At 26.0% G+C, this 18,958-nt stretch overlaps 3 protein-coding genes across 3 annotated transcripts; all 3 read left to right on the top strand.

Moving 5' to 3' along the window:
- Nucleotides 1-334: 334 nt before the first annotated feature.
- LOC112688058 lies at nt 335-15,099 on the top strand. Its single transcript, XM_025561078.1, has 6 exons — nt 335-388; nt 11,737-11,968; nt 13,499-13,713; nt 13,988-14,170; nt 14,668-14,808; nt 15,068-15,099. The coding sequence occupies exons 1-4, from the start codon at nt 363-365 to the stop codon at nt 14,106-14,108; spliced, it is 594 nt and encodes a 197-aa protein (XP_025416863.1). The 5' UTR covers nt 335-362; the 3' UTR covers nt 14,109-14,170; nt 14,668-14,808; nt 15,068-15,099.
- Nucleotides 15,100-15,619: 520 nt separating this feature from the next.
- LOC112688005 (vigilin-like) lies at nt 15,620-16,617 on the top strand. Its single transcript, XM_025561014.1, has 4 exons — nt 15,620-15,639; nt 15,709-16,059; nt 16,300-16,518; nt 16,600-16,617. Exons 2-4 carry the CDS (start codon nt 15,829-15,831, stop codon nt 16,615-16,617), a joined length of 468 nt encoding a protein of 155 aa, XP_025416799.1. The 5' UTR covers nt 15,620-15,639; nt 15,709-15,828.
- A 74-nt stretch (nt 16,618-16,691) lies between these two features.
- LOC112688061 (vigilin-like) lies at nt 16,692-17,272 on the top strand. Its single transcript, XM_025561083.1, has 2 exons — nt 16,692-16,940; nt 17,006-17,272. Exons 1-2 carry the CDS (start codon nt 16,743-16,745, stop codon nt 17,117-17,119), a joined length of 312 nt encoding a protein of 103 aa, XP_025416868.1. The 5' UTR covers nt 16,692-16,742; the 3' UTR covers nt 17,120-17,272.
- Nucleotides 17,273-18,958: the final 1,686 nt, after the last annotated feature.

Here is an 18,958-nt window from a genome sequence, read left to right as displayed (position 1 = left end):
TTTTTTTCGTATTGTATAAAAATTTATTTATTTATACAAAAAAACTCAAAAACTATTGTTTTTCTATACATAATGAATAATGAGTATTTAAATGTAAATTAACATAAACACATTTGGGGGTGATAATTTCGAAAATGAGAGTGCTAAGCACACCCAAGTACTCCTCAAAACTTCACTTTAGGCGTATCTGCCATTTTTTTACAAAAAATCATAAATAATTGAATAATTTTATCACCCACTTATTATATTAATAAATTTCAACATGGATTCATTAAAAAAAATTTTAAATTAATATTTCAATTCTTTGTTATTATAATTAGATACATCATCAATACAAATACATGACATGTCAATAAAATATCATGCAAAATACTAAGACAAGACCATTGTAAGTATATACCTATATAAAGTAGGTACCTGTACCACTGCTATCTTATAGATAACAAAAGTTAACAATTATAAATTGTATATTGTATATTATAATTTGTATTGGTACTTACTATTTAATAGATTAGAATGGTAAAAGGTACTCCGTAGTGCGTAACACTAACCTTATAAGAAAAATGTAATAAACTAAATACAGTATTTTATAGGTAATTGTATCATTATCGGGCTTGGGTAGGTGTACAAAATTTTATTTGGGTTGTACAAAATTGTACAAAAAAATTACAAAATACTGTAAAAGTTAAATTTCAATTTTATAATAATTGGTTAATGGCCGTGCTGGGAATGCGTATCCCTAGCACGGCCATAGAAAAATCGGATTTTCTCGGTGGTGTACAAAATTGTACAAAAAAAAGTACAAAATATTGTCAAGGTTTGGTACTATTATTCAAAAGTGGCCGTGCTGGTGATACGGACCTTTCCAATTGTTGTTTTTGTTCCACTCTAACCTTGATTTTCTCCTTATAGACGACGAATAAACACTGAATATTTTTTTAAAAACAATTATACTGTATTTATGTTATAAGCATGACCTCGTTATTCGTTTCGTATAAGTGAATCGTATGATCGTTTGTTTTGAAATATATAATTTTCCCTGCTAAGTTCCCCCGCATCATACCGTGATCTAAAAATCTTCGATAAAAACACTGCAGTTTCACCGTCTTTTATCAAGACGAATCAATAATCCACACGCACGTCAAACGTCCCATTTCTATTAATTTTATTAATGGTACATACTTTTTTGGATGAGTGAAATAACAAAAATAAAGACATTTCTGTAATACATAGACCGGAAAATGTATTCGTGTATATTCACATATCTCACACATTGTCTATTATATATCTAATAAATTAGTTTTTTTTCAAACCAAATTCAAAACATTAACTTCGCGGTGCTTATCATTTTTATTTTACAATATTTACGACTACTCCTAACGTTGTTTATTTTGCACCTTTGTTATTATCGAAGATATTTTATGGGTCTTATACGTTTGTATAAACTGTAAAATCTGTTATATTCGAATTCTTGTATTTGTTTAAAAATATAAAATAAAATAAAAAAATAAAAATATACTAAACAGTTTATTCGTTGTGTAATCTAATCAAATTCTACTAGAATACCTCGATTTTGACCAAACCAGAATTTCACGTACTAATACCTAACAATATCGATTTTTCCGGGACCACAGGATGTCGGTTGTATAGGGGTGGTCTGACCCCGAGCGAGGGGATGGAGAATCATATTTATGTACATGCAAAATGTGTACAGTAACGGTGCATTCGGTGTTGCGTATTTATGTGTATTATACGCATACCTGTTCCTAATCCAGTAGTGGTCAAACATTTTTCGCTAAGTGCTGTAGGAAAAATAAATAGAAGTTTTTCCTCGCTATGACTGACTAAGAAACTTATTTATATATAACATATTTTATTTTTTTATGAGCCTCTAATAAATACTACAAAAACTCCTATATAGTTATGTCCTTTATTCAAGTTTTTCGCTCGTTCTAAATTTAAGTAACCTATCAGGAAGGCCATAAGAATATGATGTATAAAATATATAGATATACTTATGTATATTTTGATAGGATAATAATTGATGGCAGATTGAATATGGTCAATAGGCAGTATTACCTATATGGTCTTACCTATAGCTTAATCCATTTTGTGACGAAATCAGAATCTGTTATTTATCTGATAAATACCAAAGTTGATTTGACAGTGTTGGGCATAAATTGTATAATTGAGTTCTAAATTTAGTGAAGGTGTAGTGAAACGCTTTTAATAACCTGCAAATTAATGATGACTGATCTATATTCCACTCATTCTTCTCATCGATCACGCTAGTAAAAAAAATGTTACAAAAATCAGCCGTATATAGTATTTTATTATTAAGCATATTACAATGCATTATCATTAATATTACTAAACTATTAAAAAACTTTAAAAAAAATATATTTCTGATAAGTAAATAAGTATAATATATAGACGATGCTATGATATCGAGCATAAAGGAAGCCTATTTGAATAGTCGACTTTCAATCCTGCAAATACTAAAATTATTCCAAACGCACATTTGTCAGCAATTATTTGTTTAAGAATATGAATATATCTACGAATTATTTTGATACAATCAATTTATGTCATTTGATAGTGTAACTATAATGGACAATTTAGCAAGTAAAAAAATCATTAAACGTACAAGTTAAATTAATGCAACAATATAGTAAATTTCAATATCGATTGGAAAGAGCTCATGAAAAATATTCAAATAGGTACATACCAGAGGTCTCAATAGAATACGGATTTTTTTTTGCACCCATGTATCCGAATCACAAATACACGGATATAACATATACTTTGGAAAAACATGTATTTCGTATAAATTTACAAAATACATTAATTCCTTAATTTATGTTCACATGATCGGTGATTAAACTTTTTTTTTTATAAATCTATAATAATTTACATGAATATTTATTCTTTGGAGTCAAATAATTCCACACCATTCATAACAACATGTATTTGAAGTTTCATCAAAAATACTAGACTTCAAGTTTTATTTACCCTATATTTATTATTAAATAAGTTGAAATAAATTAAATATTACTTTTTTAGAAATGAATTTGAAGATCTCATAATTTATTTGTTATCAGTTTTAACAATTTCTATAGTTAAATTCATGGGCGCCGCGAGAAGGGTGCAAGTGGGTGCTTATTATTTTTTAACAATTGAACAATTGTCGAGAGTGTTGTAGTAGAATTTTGAATTATACGTCGAAATTACCACGATTAATTAATAAAAATGATTTCTTAACTTTCACAATTAAAGCTAACATTTAGTGAACCGCACATTTTAAATAATTATTAACATCAGTATATTTTTTAATTGTTAGTCAAATTTACAAATCACGATTATCTATGTATAAAGATGAAAAATATGATATCTATAATAAAACTATTTGTTTATTTATTTATATATTATTTTGTGGGTGTTAACCATTTAATAGTTTTAAATTCAAATTTTTACTATTTTATAAAATAAAAATTATATAAGCAATGAATAAAACAGTGTATTATTTTTTTCAAATTTGTATACTTATATTATATTTTTCTTTTTAATATATGCCCATTTATTTATTTGATTGTTTTTTTTTTTTTTTTTGAGACTTTCAATTGAAATAATTGCATTTTTATATTAATATATAAAAAGCAATAAAATAATCTGTAGCAATCTGATAAAAATATTACACGATAAATAAAACTAAAAAATGGATATATTGTGAATACAAAAAAAAAATGAAATATGCGTAAGATAAATTGTTATACGATAGAAAAAACAAAAAAACAATTTTGGTTTATTCACTAACCATAGGTAGAAATTTCAACATTAAATATAAATATAAATTTTAAATAAAAAAAACAAATTAAAATTACCCAAGTACCTAATTAAATAATAATAATAATTACTAAATATTTTAAACTTATGTTAAACCTAATTTCTGATAAAATATCATCTTAACTCATATGCGTGTGTAGGATGTTTTTGCGATGTGCAAGATAAATGTTAAGGATTATTTTGTAACAACAAAAATTTAAATTTCGTCTATATATTTTAATTAATACGCAACTTTTAATGTTTTAGTTCGTATTATTTTATATCTATGATAAATGAAAGGAAATTATACATTTATATTTATACATAACGTAGATTATACAAAAATTTGAATTTTTATATTTTTTAGACAATATATATATACAGGTATCATGCCATAATAATTTGTACTTGGTAACACGGGAAGGTACTAAAAGTAGGAAATGTATACCACAAATTGTGGTGAAATCGTGAAATATTTCAATAGGTTGTTTTGCTGTGGCGAAACAAAGTGATGTAATTACAGAAAGGAGTATGAGTATCCCTCCCCCTCCAGTGACTAGGAATTTTTCTAAATATAATTTTTCATAACTAAACGTGATAACATTATTATACATATAAGAAAACGACCTGAAGACAAATATGAATACAAATAGTATTCTGGCCAACTTAGCACTTTATAAACCGATGGAAAATAATTGCTTAAGAAGATTCTTGATTAAATTGTATTATCCTGCAGCCCCTCCTCCACAAATACTAAGTCTTAATTGAGTCACTGATAAAACCTATTTATTTGAATATTTCATTTTATTAATTCCTTTAACTTGTTTAATTTACAATTATAGCTCGATTCTTGTTTCGTAAAAACTTATATAGCCGTGAGATCAATTCCACAAAACCAACTTTTTTTGTGTAATGACAGTCCAGATTTTCATACACCTACGAAGACCAAACACTTAACAGGTTATTACGCTACGTTATTTTTTCGTTATATTACCTGGAAAGCTACGTGTTACATTTTTAGCACACTGGATTCTTTGCCAAAAAGTGTCATGTGTATCGAATAGGTTACATGTAAATACGATTTAAACGTAGGAAATCATTTTGTGGCCCACCAGGCAAACAAATTTTCAATCAGCCTTATTCAGGTATATCAGACAGACGGAACCCGTTTCGTCAAAAAATGACCATGCATGTTTCGTCGAGGTACCCGCTTCGCCTAAATTTTGTTATTATAAGATTCCCGTTTCGCCCAGACTAGTTAAGATAAATTTAAAATTAAGTTGGCATTGGTACAGTCAAATATTATATTTTAATAGACGACAAAAATAAATGGTGCTTATTTAATAGGTATGCTCTTAACAGACAACTAAACAAGTTTCTGATCCCGAACGACATATTCGTTTTTTCTGTTAACTTAAATGGCAAATTAACCATGTACGTGCCACAAATGGTACATATAATAATACTATTATACATAGCGGTTAACCTGTTAAAATGGAGGTCTGTGCTTTATTTTAGTTGAAGTAGTAAATATTGACTAACACTAGTTTTCACAAAATATGTTCACCAACTGCAATTTAAATAATCTAAATAAATAAAAGTCTTTGTGCTTTATGAACAGCAAACATTCAAACTTTAATACATGCTTACAAATTGAATAAGTTCGAATTCTTTAACTACTTTCGATGAATACCGTAAAAATTGATTTTATTCAACTTAACAGTAGAATTATTTATATAAATTGATAAATTAGGAAAACACTCGTTCTCTATTTAAGTTATATTAACCTATTTATTTATTTTTAGCCTTTATACAGAAGTGGATTTCCTAATAGGCAGAGGTAACAGATTATTAAGACGGCAAATTATGTAGTATTTTTAAATTATTACAGTCACATGAAAAAAAAAATAGTCATTTTACAAAAAATATTTCTAATTATTTTTTCAATCTTATAAATGTTATACTTGGAATATACTTATATTGAATTCAATGTAATTTATAGTCACTATATAAAAATAAATACACAAGTCATAGGTACCAGTTGATAGTGATAAATTTAAAAATTATTTACATATTTCGGTAGAAATAACTATAACTTCAAAATTAAAATAAAGGCATTAAAAACTATTATACATTTTTTTAAGGTAGCTGGTAGGATAAGTAACCAAAACAACCAAAACTGTCCAAAAATTAAAATAAATTTAAGTACTTACCTTATACTTAGACTATTTTACATGTGTAAATACATGTGTAATACATTTACTGTATTTCTTTTATACGATTTAAGTCACAAATTGTTATTAAATTTTAAAAAATTGTAATTGGGTCTTACCCGTTTAAATTAATAAATAAATAAATAAATAAATAAATGTGTATTATGATTTGTTTTATTATAATACGAGCGACAATTTATGCCTCACAAACTACAATTTATTTATTAAAAAAAAAAAAAAATCTTAAGTAGACTTTAAGAATTTTAATTAAGCTGCGTATTGAATTACAAATGTTAGAACATTGGTGACCTACGCTATTTTAAAATGGGTGATGATAAAAAGATTAATTATTGTTTGTATCACACAAGATAAATTAGACATAATAAAAATAATAAAACAACAAGTTAATTTTATGCATTATTTACACAATTTTATTACTAAAATGTTAAAACCAATACACAAATCCATCAAATAAATTAAGATACTGTGAACTCGAACGTTTTTCCTTCGTGACTTCGTTATACTTGAACTTATGGCGAGTATTTATGACTGACCCACAGAAACAAAAATTATAGCCTATATTTTATAAATGATTCAGCACTGTGTTATTTCAGCCTTCCTCTTAATTATTATGGGTTGTATAGTATATGTTGTATACTGTAGTACAGTATGTATTGTATACTAATAATATAAAGTAATACCATTTGCAATAGTAATAATGCAGTAAGTGACAGGCGCGTAGCCAGGGGGGAGTGTTACAGGTGAAGTAACACCCCCCTCCCTTTAACCGCGTTATACTTAAGTCTTATAAAGATAAAAATTCATCATAAACCGTGATGAAAACATATTTATCATTACGAAATACATACATAACAATTATGTAAAGCCGGGATCCAGCTTCTCATTACACCGTTTTGTCTAATAAATCAAAGCCGTGATTTTGTGTCGCATCATGCACGATTTTAAAAAGGTATGATAAAAATGTAAATTTGAAATTTTAATAAAATATTTAAATACTTTCTCATGCAATAGTACATTACATATGAATAGATATTCATGTGTAATGTACTAATGTGTGAGTATGATTGTAAAATTAAGTATACGTAAAGTAATTATTTTGTTGTGTATCATTTTAAATAACATCCCCCCCCCCTTTGAAATACCTAGCTACGCATCTGGTGAGTGATGTGATAAAAATTAATAAAATAAAGGAAGTAAAATCAATAACATTGTTCTCTTACAATTCAAGTCGTATACATATATTTGATTATTATAATATTTATTATTATACAAGTCTAAAATTTTAAATACCAGTGTATGAAATAAATATATATATACGAGTATACAATAAACTATATTAATCGTTATCTTATTAATTATTATTAAGCTAAAAAAATAAAATTTAAATATAATTATATGATCAAAATACTAAAAGCTATGTATATAAATTAGGTATAAATCAACATCGCTACTGATTAGTATATTATATAACAAATAATTTCGTAATTAAATGTATTTTAAATCAAATCTGAAAATTCTATATCTATACCCTAAGGCCTAGAACCAACCCTCTCTAAATGGAGGTTTACTATCACGACTCCACCATACACAATTATTGCTACGACATCCTATAGTTCTACGTGAAACTTACTTACTTGAGCCTCATTTCATTAAGCTTATCAGAATTTTTGCAAACGCAAAATTATTTACTCTATTAATTATTTAAATTGTTTATCAAAAATGTTTATTTTTAAGTAATGTAAAATTTGCTACTCAAACTGACCCTATTTCCCACCCTGTGTCTCTTGACACAGACAAACACTGATTTACCGATTCATGAGCTCAGTGCAACTAAAAATGTTGGTCCGCAATAAAATATGCATTGAATGTTTATTACGATGTTTTTTTATTATTATTATTATAGTTGTTAATATAATAATAATAATAATAATAATAGTTTATTAATGCCCATGTAGAGCAATTGAGTTTTAGCATGTTTTACAAAAATTATAAATATAAGTTATAATGATAATGATGATAATAATAAATAATAAATAATAATATCTAATAGTAGTATTTAATTTTAATTACTTATTTCTATGTTATGTGTATTCTAAAAACAAACAATTATATATAATTTTAAAAATTTACAATTACTTATTTATATTGGAGTTATACATAATACAATTTGGTGATTTACTATTTAAAACTTAGACATAAAAGCCGAAGTTTAGATTCTTCATCAAAATTAAAATCGAAATTAAATTCATTACAGCTTCGAAGCATACGACATATAGGTCCATTAAAACAATATAGTTGTGAGTAGAATGGCTCATTGAAAGTTAATTTAGATCTTGAGTAAAAAGTAGGGACCAACCAACCTATTTCCCACCAAAATTTCAGGACATTTAATTTGATCATTTAATATTTTGTAAATAAAAGAGATATCAATAAATTTTCTTTTGGAAGACAGGGTGTTTAAACCTAAATTTGACGCAAGTTCATCAATTGTACAATGAATAGCAAATTTATTTGACAAATATCTTAAAAAGTTGGATTGTATTTTATTTAAACTATTTATGTGACCAGATTGCGATGGATTCCATAATATGGAGCCATACTCAATATTTGATCGAACTAGCGAACAATACAAAGTTCTGAGACAATGAATATTATTAAAGTCCCAACATTGTCTCCTAATAAACCCTAACATGCGCATCGCTTCATTATGAACATATGATATATGTTCAGAAAATGTAAGATCAGATGATAGTATGATACCTAAGTCTTTAATAGAAGAGACTATTTTGATTTTATGGCTGTCTAATGAATAATTGTGTAAAATCGGTTTATTTTTCCTGGTAAATGAAATTTGTGCACATTTATTTACATTAATTTTCAAGTGGTTTTCTTTACACTAATTAGAGAAACGATGAAACTCTTCTTGTAATCTAACACAATCATCTAGTGAATTTATTACCAGGTATAATTTTAAATCATCAGCGAATAGAGACAATTTACAATATCGGAATATACTTTTAACGTCATTCATAAATAACAAAAATAATAGGGGGGACAGATGTCCCCCTTGTGGAACGCCTGAATTAACCTTATAAGAAGACGATAGTGTATCTATTATTTTAACTTGCTGGGTTCTATTAGTAAGGAAAGATCTTATCCATGATAATATAGGATCATTAACACCAAAAGTTTTTAGTTTTTCTAACATAACCTCGTGATCAACTTAATCAAAAGCCTTACTAAGGTCCGTATAGATTGCATCCACTTGCCCTCTATTCTTCACTGTTCCGATCACATTAAGGTATACTACCAAATTTGTAACAGTTGATTTTTGTGGTCGAAAACCGTGTTGCTCATTTATTAAAATGTTAATAAATGAACATGATAACCAGGGTTCGCAAGTTCATGCTCTAAAAAATGCCTAAATAAGCATGCATTTATGTACTTAAAATTGGCAAAAAATGCTTTGAAATATGACTTAAAAAGTTAAAAATATGCATTTATATGCACTAAATATCTAAAATTATGCACTTAAAAAATGCTTTTTTAAAAAAATCATAAATAATTTTTGAATTAACATGTATTATCTATTCATTTTTTTATAGTATATTTTATTCTTCATACCATAATTACAAAAAAAAAAATAGATTTTAAATACTATTTAAAACTATTCTTGAGACTTCATGAACTGCGTATAATGTACCTACTTTGTCTTTGTCAGTAATTTATTTTAAATCTGAAACTTTGGAACAAATGTATTCGTTAAATGTACGAGTATCAAGAAGATAAAAAAAGAAAAGATAATACAATATATATTTTCAATTTTATATATAATTTCCATTTAAATTTTTGATTGATTCTAATAGAATGTATAATATGCCTAATAAAATAGAAATATGCATAAATATGCCAAATATACAAAAACATACCAAGTATGCAAAAACATGCAAAATAAGATTTCACATATTTAACTGTGGTATCTTAAAATGGATTTCTATGTCATCTAGCATTAAATACAACTTTGCAAGATTGATATGCAAATGCATGAACTTACGAGCCATGATGATAACTGTGGCTCAACTAACTTTTCAAAAAGTTTTGGCAATGAACTTAATTTCGAGATTGGGCGATAGTTACTTATTGAATTACGGTTTCCGGACTTAAATACAGGTATGACGAAACTGGTTTTCCATAGAGTTGGAAAAGCACCTACAAAAAGTGATTTATTAAATAAAGCAAACACTGGGGATGCTAAAGAATAACAACATTTAGATAGGATAGATAAAAATCCGAGCTCTAGTTATCATCGTTGAGTTTATAATGAGTGTCGCAGGCGTTTTATCAATTAGTTTTTGAGCTCTGATGACTGCACATGGACGAGAAGCTTTTGCCAAATGTCTATTTAAAGAGACAAAATAATTGCCACAAACTGGGTATTTGGATTTTGAGTTTATTGGATTTTTGGTCGCGCTTAGCTTCTAATGTTGGTTAGGCCAAGGCTTTATTCTGTGGATCGCTTGTGAACATCATGCCCGTTGATATAAATGTGGCGGTGACCTAACAAGCGAAAATATTACCCTTGCAGGACGCTTATATAAGCAACCACTATGGTTTTGTGCACGATTTCTACCAGAAAGAGAAATCATAATTATAGGAAAAAATGAAAATTTTGTTATCTTAATTAGTACATTAAGGGGGAGGTAAATTTACGAATTTCCCAACAGTTTTTTTAATAATTACGAAAACCCATCGAAGAATTATAAAAAAAATAAGCAACAATATTTATGTAATACAGGATTTCGATAACATTACATTTTTGTTTTATCGTAACCCAAAAAATAATAATTGCCGATATAATTTTCCAAAGATATAGCCTTTTTTTAAACTATAAATACATGTTATGTTTCAACATTTCAAGCTTTCGTAATAATATCATCAAAGTTAAAATAACTATGGTAAATTCTGGAAAAATAGTCTTAAAAACGTAATAAAAAGTTTTTCTTACATATATTTCAACTCATAAATAGGAGTAAAACAATTGAGCATGATTTAACATTAAATGTTGACTTTTGTATAATTATTATTATTATTATTATTATAATTAATTGTATATTAATAAAAATCACAAAAATTCACTACATTTTTCTATTTAAAAAAACTTAAAAAAATGTTATAATTAAAAATTGAAATTTAGATACAAGACTTTCATAACATTTTTTAACGCAATAAAGCAAAAATAAATGTATCGGAAAGCCACAATATATTTTTATAAAATTAAGAAAATTATATAATGACGGAATTGGACATTTTAATAAATATATTATTCGTTACGACTCTAAACTAAAACTGTGTGCTTATGATAGCATTTTTATGGTATTTAATAATTTCTTAATATTTAATTACATTTTTAATTTTTATATGAACATTTTATTTTTTCTATCGATTATCGTTTGATAATACAGACTTAAAAAATTGCATTTTTAGTTGTTATTAATCGATATTAAATTATATTTTCCATATTTTTAACTATTAGTGATTTATTTTGTTATTTGTTTATAGTTATAAAAGAAAATTTAGTTGATTTCTATTACGTATCAAATCACTATCTGAAGCATAATACTAGTTGAACATTGAATTCGAATGAATTAAATTGTTTTATTCATTCGCATTTTGATTTTAGAGTTTTTAGATTTTGTTTCATGAAAGTAATTCAGTACCTGTTCAGAGCAATAATTACAATGATGAAGAATGTGTCAATGGTGTCTGGCCAACTTAGTTCAGTAGATTCTAAGAATAATGGCAACAGCTACAATCTCGTATTTCCAGCTTTGCCAGTTTCGAAGACATCGGACACAATCCGGACTGTACCATTTAAAAAACGGAGTAATGTTAAATCTTCAACGGTGAACGAAGTAATTTATCATGCCATTTTAATAGTAATTAATAAGTATTAGAACGATCAGTCTGATATTGACTTGTAACACAGTTGCATATCAGTGCAATTATAATTTTCCCATTCCGGTATCGCAATTTTAGTTAAGTTACTTTATTAGTTTATTTAAGTTAAGTTAGTTCAGTTCACGGTATTATATTTATGCGACTTCACTTTCAAGATGGACAACATACCCTCTTTGCTTACTAAAAAACCCAAATGGTCGTTGCTATCATTGCCTAATTCTCCTATCCATACGGGGAAAAACACTATACCATTAGTTTTGCCTAATCGTTTCGCTGTCTTTTCAAGCGAAGTGGACAAAGAAATCAAACTCGACACCTCTTGTGACGTTCATAATATAACTAAAGAATCTATTGTTTACCATCAATATAAAAACATCCGGTCACTATATATATCAGATACCCTATTGGAATTAGATTCCCGCAAAAGAATTACTAATGTCATTTAAAATGGCCATACGCTTCCGTTGTTCATCATTGAAATTAATCCAAATACAAATTATAAAAAAATTCTTAATGAATCATCAATGTTGTACAAAAAAATTTAAGTTGAATTACCCAATAAGACTAATAGTGATTCACCTAAGTGTCTAAAATAACATGGCTACGGTCACAATGTTAACTATTACATTACCATACCGAAATGATGATGAGCCTTCATCCTTCACGCTGTGTTAAATGTGGGGAAATCACTCCTCAAACCGTTACATCAAAGAGAAAGGCAGTTCAACCAAGTGCAGCTTTTGCACGGGTGATCATACTTCCAACTATAAAGGTTGTCCTAAACATAAATTACTTTTTAAACGTCGCAAAACAATCCACTTGTTATCGTCAAAATAAAAATATTGTACTCACGTCTCCTCTTATCAAATCTCTTTCCAAAGCTTCTTGCGCCTCCATCACTGGTTCTAATAATATCTTATTACCTAATAGCCCTATGAACGATATACCGTTTTCCCAATATATCTCAGATCTTGTGGCATTAATAAATCTAATATTTTCCCTTCTTTTATTATTACAGCTCTTCTACGCAATCACCTTACTCCTAAACCCAAATTCTTTTCTACCTTATTCATTTAAATGATTACGTCTTTAACCACTTGATATGTTATCTTGTAAATTACTTGTAAATTTTAATTGGTCAATCAAAATCAACTCTTAATTTATAATTATCTCAAATTATTATATTTTACTAATATTATTTTATGATAATGATTATTGTATATTAATGTTAAAATGCATAGATACTTAGTTATATTACTCACATGATTTAATTGTTAAGCTATAATAACTGTGTTAAAAGTTAAATAAAAAATAAAAATAACATAAAAATTATAGAATGATAATTTACATATTATAGAACATCATTATTATGATTTTAAATAACATTTTTCTGTATAAATAGTAATAGATTAGAAAATATTTGTTGATTTATATCTAGAATATATATAAAATAATATCTTAATTTTATTTTGTAAAATTTGTAGATAATTACATACCTGCCCAAGAAAAAAAATTGGGACAGGAATAATCAATTAGAGCAAGAAAAATGTAAAGAAGTATATAAAAAAATTGGGATTGAATATAATGTAGGAATGGAGATTTTTACTTCAAAAATCATGGACCTGACATTACTAGTCAGCGGTAATAGAGTTAATATTGAAGAGCAAAACAAAAGATTATCGCAAGCGACCAAACACAAGTAAATAAGTTTTAATTAAGTTGGAATTAATAAGATAAACTGATAAAAATAATATTTATTAGAAATATATATATATATATATATATTATATTGTTGTGCACAAATTATGAATTATTTATTATTATTATTATTATTTAATATTATAATACATAAATGTGCATAATAAAGTAAAATGTTTGATAAATCATTTGTTATTTTATAGTTTTTTTATGGATAAATAAATAAAAAAATAATTTTTTTTTTTTGCAATTTTAACTAAAATTTAAAATTTCAGATTAAAACTACTACTACACAGTTTCCAAAAGAACATCGAAGTAAATTATTGGGCAAACAAGGACTTAATCTTAAAAGTATTGAAAAACGTACAGGAACACATGTTCAAATACCGTGTATGAAAAATTCATCTGACATAATTTATATTACTGGAACAAAGGATTCCACGAAAAAATTAGTTCAAGTATGTATCAAGAATATTTTTTAATGAATTGGAATTTAAGTTTAACACATTTAAGTAAATTCATTTTCAAAAAGAATGGCTGGAATGAAAAGGTTGAAAAAAAATTGACAAAACAGATAATGTCTATTTTTAAAGTGGTTAATTGTGACCGTACTAGTTTATTTATTTTATTAATTAAATTAAAATTAAATTTTTTAATAAATATTTGAAAATTTCATGATTTCTAAATTAAAATGTCGATAATTTTTATTATACTTTTATAGTAAAAAAAAATTAATGAGGACTTTAATGTTGAATTTTGTTATAACTCGATACAAATTCAATGAACCTTTAGTTTTAATATTATAGGTTTAAAAGTTTTTAAAAGATTTCTGATGTTTTTTTTTTTTTTAGAAAAAAAATGTACAAGTATTATATATTAACGAAATCGGGTATTTTAACAAATTTCCATCAAATAGTTTCTTTCGTAATTTTGTAATAATTAAAATTTTTGTTAGGAATTGGAGAAAATTATATTTAAGTTGAAAAATAAATAACAATTGATCAACGTCACCATGGAGCGATAATTGGAGTTAAGGGTGAAAAATTTCGAGAACTTCAGAAAATATTTCATGTTCAAATTATATTCCCCAGTCCAGGTAATTAATAGTATTAATAGTATTAATATGTTTGTTTTTTTGTAATTTGTCCGTTAATAAATAATATTTGGTTCGATATTTTAGTTGAGGCTAGAAATAATTTAGGTAAAATACGAGGTTTGAACGATGATGTAAATAAAGCATTTAAGTCATTAGCTGAATTAGGTAGAAAAAGAGGTAGAAAATGAAATAGTTGGTTTTTTACAAAGATTATTTATTTTTCAATTTTATTATTAATTTATCAAACATGTATTTTTAGGGAGACATAATAACAAAGGAAATGGTGTTGGGAAATGTTAAAGTTAGAAATGTCATTGTAAATCTTGGGAATAAATTCATTCAATCTATAAAAGAAGATTTTGATGATAATGTGACATTGAATTTACCAACTGTTAAAGGAGATAATGTAAGAATATACTTATTTATTATAATTATAAATTAAAATGACAATTTAACCAATTGTATAAGTTATTATATGTGTGATATATGCTCAGACATCGATTCGAACCTGGCATCTGGAAGTTTCTTTGAGCAAGGGACGATTGTCTAAAGAGAAGAAACTGCTTCCCTCCCGTATTACAATAAGGAAATTTTCAAGAAAATTTCCCAAATGCTAAAATTTATTAAAAAAATAGTAAACAGTTTTTTTAAAGCTAAAATTTAATTCGTAGACTATAGTTATCAAAGGACCTGAAGATGATGTTAAAAATGTTAGATATTACACAAATTTAGTCAATAGTTGATGAAATTCATAAATATGTGTTTGAATTGAAAGTAAATTCGAAGTTTCACAAATATTTAATTGGAATAATTGGAATTAATGTTAAAAAGGTATGTTGTTAAAATAATTTAGTATAAGGGTACAATGTTTTCATTTATGGTCTAATACTTGGATTCCAGATCAGATATTTAACGAACACAAGAATAATTTTCCCGTTTGAAACTAATTCCACTAATGAAAATATAACTATTGTTGGTAAAAAAGAGAATGTCAATAAAGCAAAAGAAAAATTTGAAGTTATGATAACCGATATTGGTAATGTCATCGAAGAACATGTAGATATCAATGAAAAATATCATGGCACTTTAGTGGTCAATCAAAAAGAATATTTACACAAATTGGAAAAAGAATGTAGCAATATTAAAATTGAATTTCCTAAACTTGGTGCTGAAGATAGATTTGTGATCAGTGATAGCAAAACAGATGTTGCTCTTGCTAAACATGGACTTTTAGACCATGCTAAAGTTTTGGTAGGTATAATTCAATACAAATGCACGTGTATTTAACTAACCTATCTATTTTTTATTGAAATTGTATTGAGGTTATATTTACATAATTGTTCATAGTTTTCTTTACAATAATGAACTATTGATATATAAGTTATATAAAATGAAATAACTAACTAAAGATAAAACAAATAAAATAATCATTGATATACCGAAATACAACTAAATAAGTGAACCATATAATCATTAACAATTTTGATTTAGGAAAATATTTTTCGATCTGTAGTAAATGTTGATTCAAAGTATCATAAGTACTTTGTTGCAAGACGTGATGAAATTATTAATCGAATTATTAATGACTGCAATGGAGTGTCTATAACATTTCCGAAAATAGCTTTTAGTAATAGTGCTGTCATCATAAAAAGTGATAAAATAAATGTTGAAGAGGCGAAACGTAAGATTGAAGAAATTGTTAAAGACTTGGTTAGTATTAACCATACAAATATTTCTGTTTATAGTTATTTGGAATTATTAAATTCATAAAAAGTAACCTATGACTAACAGTTATTACATAAAAAATAATTGAACATTAATTATCTTTTAATTTATTTAAATAATAGATATACAAGAATCATAATACAATAATAATAATAATTATAATCTCGTAATACATTAAAATGTTATAAAAAAACATAATTGAAGTCACTATGAACGTTCCTTCAAAATATCATCATCATTTTACTGCCCCCCACGCTGAAGTAATAAACCAAACAAGTGAGAAACATAATGGAGTTACTGTTACATTTTCACAAGTTAATTCCAATTCTAGTAAAATTTTGATTAAAGGCCACAAGGATTATGTTGTAGAAATCAACAATAAAATCGATAATATTATTATTGACTTGGTAAGTTGTATACTAACACTTATTGTTTTATCATTAAATTATTAATCAATAATGGTGTTACATAGCGGCGTAGCAGTGGTGCAGTAGGTACAGTAGGTGCGACGCACCGAGGCCTTCGTGATTTGGGAGCCTCAATTCAAAATAAAACTGATATGAACAAAAATAGAAGCTTGCGTTAACTACAACCAATTATTTGTTTTGATTTTTGGTAGAAATAAATAATGAAAACATTTTTTTTTTTCAAAATCTCATCAACGTCTTTTATTGTTAGATTAGTCAAAATAATTAAACTAATAAATTGAAATGTAATTATAATGAAATAAAATATATTAAATACGATAAACTTAATATAAAAATTACTAGATTAACAAACTTATTGATTATGTTGTATTAATAACATAATATTATATTATGTTATATTATATTATATTATTTAATATTATATTAACAAATTGCTGATTATGTTTTTTTAGTATTTTGGGTTTGGCCTCCTTTATTTTAAAATCCTGGCTACGCTACTGAAAGATAATTTTCTTTATTACATAAAGTGAACTAAACTATAGTCATAAATATTTTTATTTCATATTAATTGATGTAAAAAAATAGAGGAGGATTATTAAAAAGTTCTAATAGTGTTTTTAAATAACTTAAATACATTGAGAATTTGTTAATCAAACTGACCTGCTATTTTACTTCTATTATATCTGGTTTATTTGTAAAAAAAATTATCTCAGTCAAGAATGATTGTTATAATTTCAATATTCTATAAAATATGACGTTTTCCAATAATTCATTTGACAAAATCATAGATTATGTTTAGTAATAGGCAATAGTAATCTGTAATAATATTTATAAATACAACTACATCGTGTTGCTAAAGCAAAAACTTCAAATATTGTTAATAAACGACATAAATTAACCAAATTAGTTGTATTTTATAATTTGTGATAGGTAACTGTGATAGGTATGTTTTAATTTTAAACTAATATGTTAAAAATGTTTTTGTTGTGAAAAATACAGTAGTTGTTTTTTTTTCCTCTTTATTATATTTAACGTATATGTCTTTTAATTTATTTAAATTTTACTTATTGAAGAAATAGTAAGAATAGTAACCAGCAAGTATTTAATATTTTTTTGCCGACCGAAAACGTGGTGGATGTATGATAAGAGCACTTCCGCCAGATTTCATCATTCTCGGTAATAAATTCGGTGAGTAGGTAGTTCATCTAGTTAGTATTGAAGTCTGTGTATTAAAGTCATAGGTATGCGCACGGGGCGAACCGGGCGAGCCCCGGCTTGACCGGCATTTTTTTGGAGGCATAGTAAAATTCAAACTAACCATAGTAAATTATCTATATATGTTTTAATATGTTCATGGAAATCAATTAATTGTATTTATATAATTTGATTTTAAAGAATTAATTTTTTTTTTTTAACTTCAAAAATACATGTCTAAAAATCAACAATATAATACTTAATTCTATGTATAGATATAAATACTACATTGTTTTTAATTTACAACAGAATCTACTTTATTGAAGTGTTAGAAAAAAATTAGGAGCACTGTCTAAGTATTGGGGCACTAATTGTATCCAGGCTCGACCGGAAGTTGAAGTCTGCCCGCGCCTATACCAATGAATACTGATTATATTTTGTCATATATTTTAAATTATAATTAATTATTAAAATGCTAACATATATAAATTTTATTAAAATAAAATAGTCATTGTAAAGTTTTCTATCAAGAATGTAAAGTATATTTAATATGTACCTATGTACAATTATTTTTGATTTAAGATTTTAATTGTTTGGAATACATTAAGTTAAATTATTTTTATTAGATTTATTCATTGTTAAGCAAATTATTTGAAAGAAAAATAATTAATCAAAATTTTTATAGCAATAAGTTTATCACTTTAAATTCAAATTATAAACTACACACATTTGATTTATAAATTCATAAAATGTCCACAGATTTTAAAAATGTTGTTGATACAATTATTTTAGTAGCCTTGAAG

Source organism: Sipha flava, unplaced genomic scaffold, assembly GCF_003268045.1.
Source record: "Sipha flava isolate LNK unplaced genomic scaffold, YSA_version1 36_pilon_pilon, whole genome shotgun sequence".
NCBI classification, from domain to species: Eukaryota; Metazoa; Arthropoda; class Insecta; order Hemiptera; family Aphididae; genus Sipha; species Sipha flava.
This window is presented reverse-complemented; position numbering and strand designations above follow the sequence as displayed.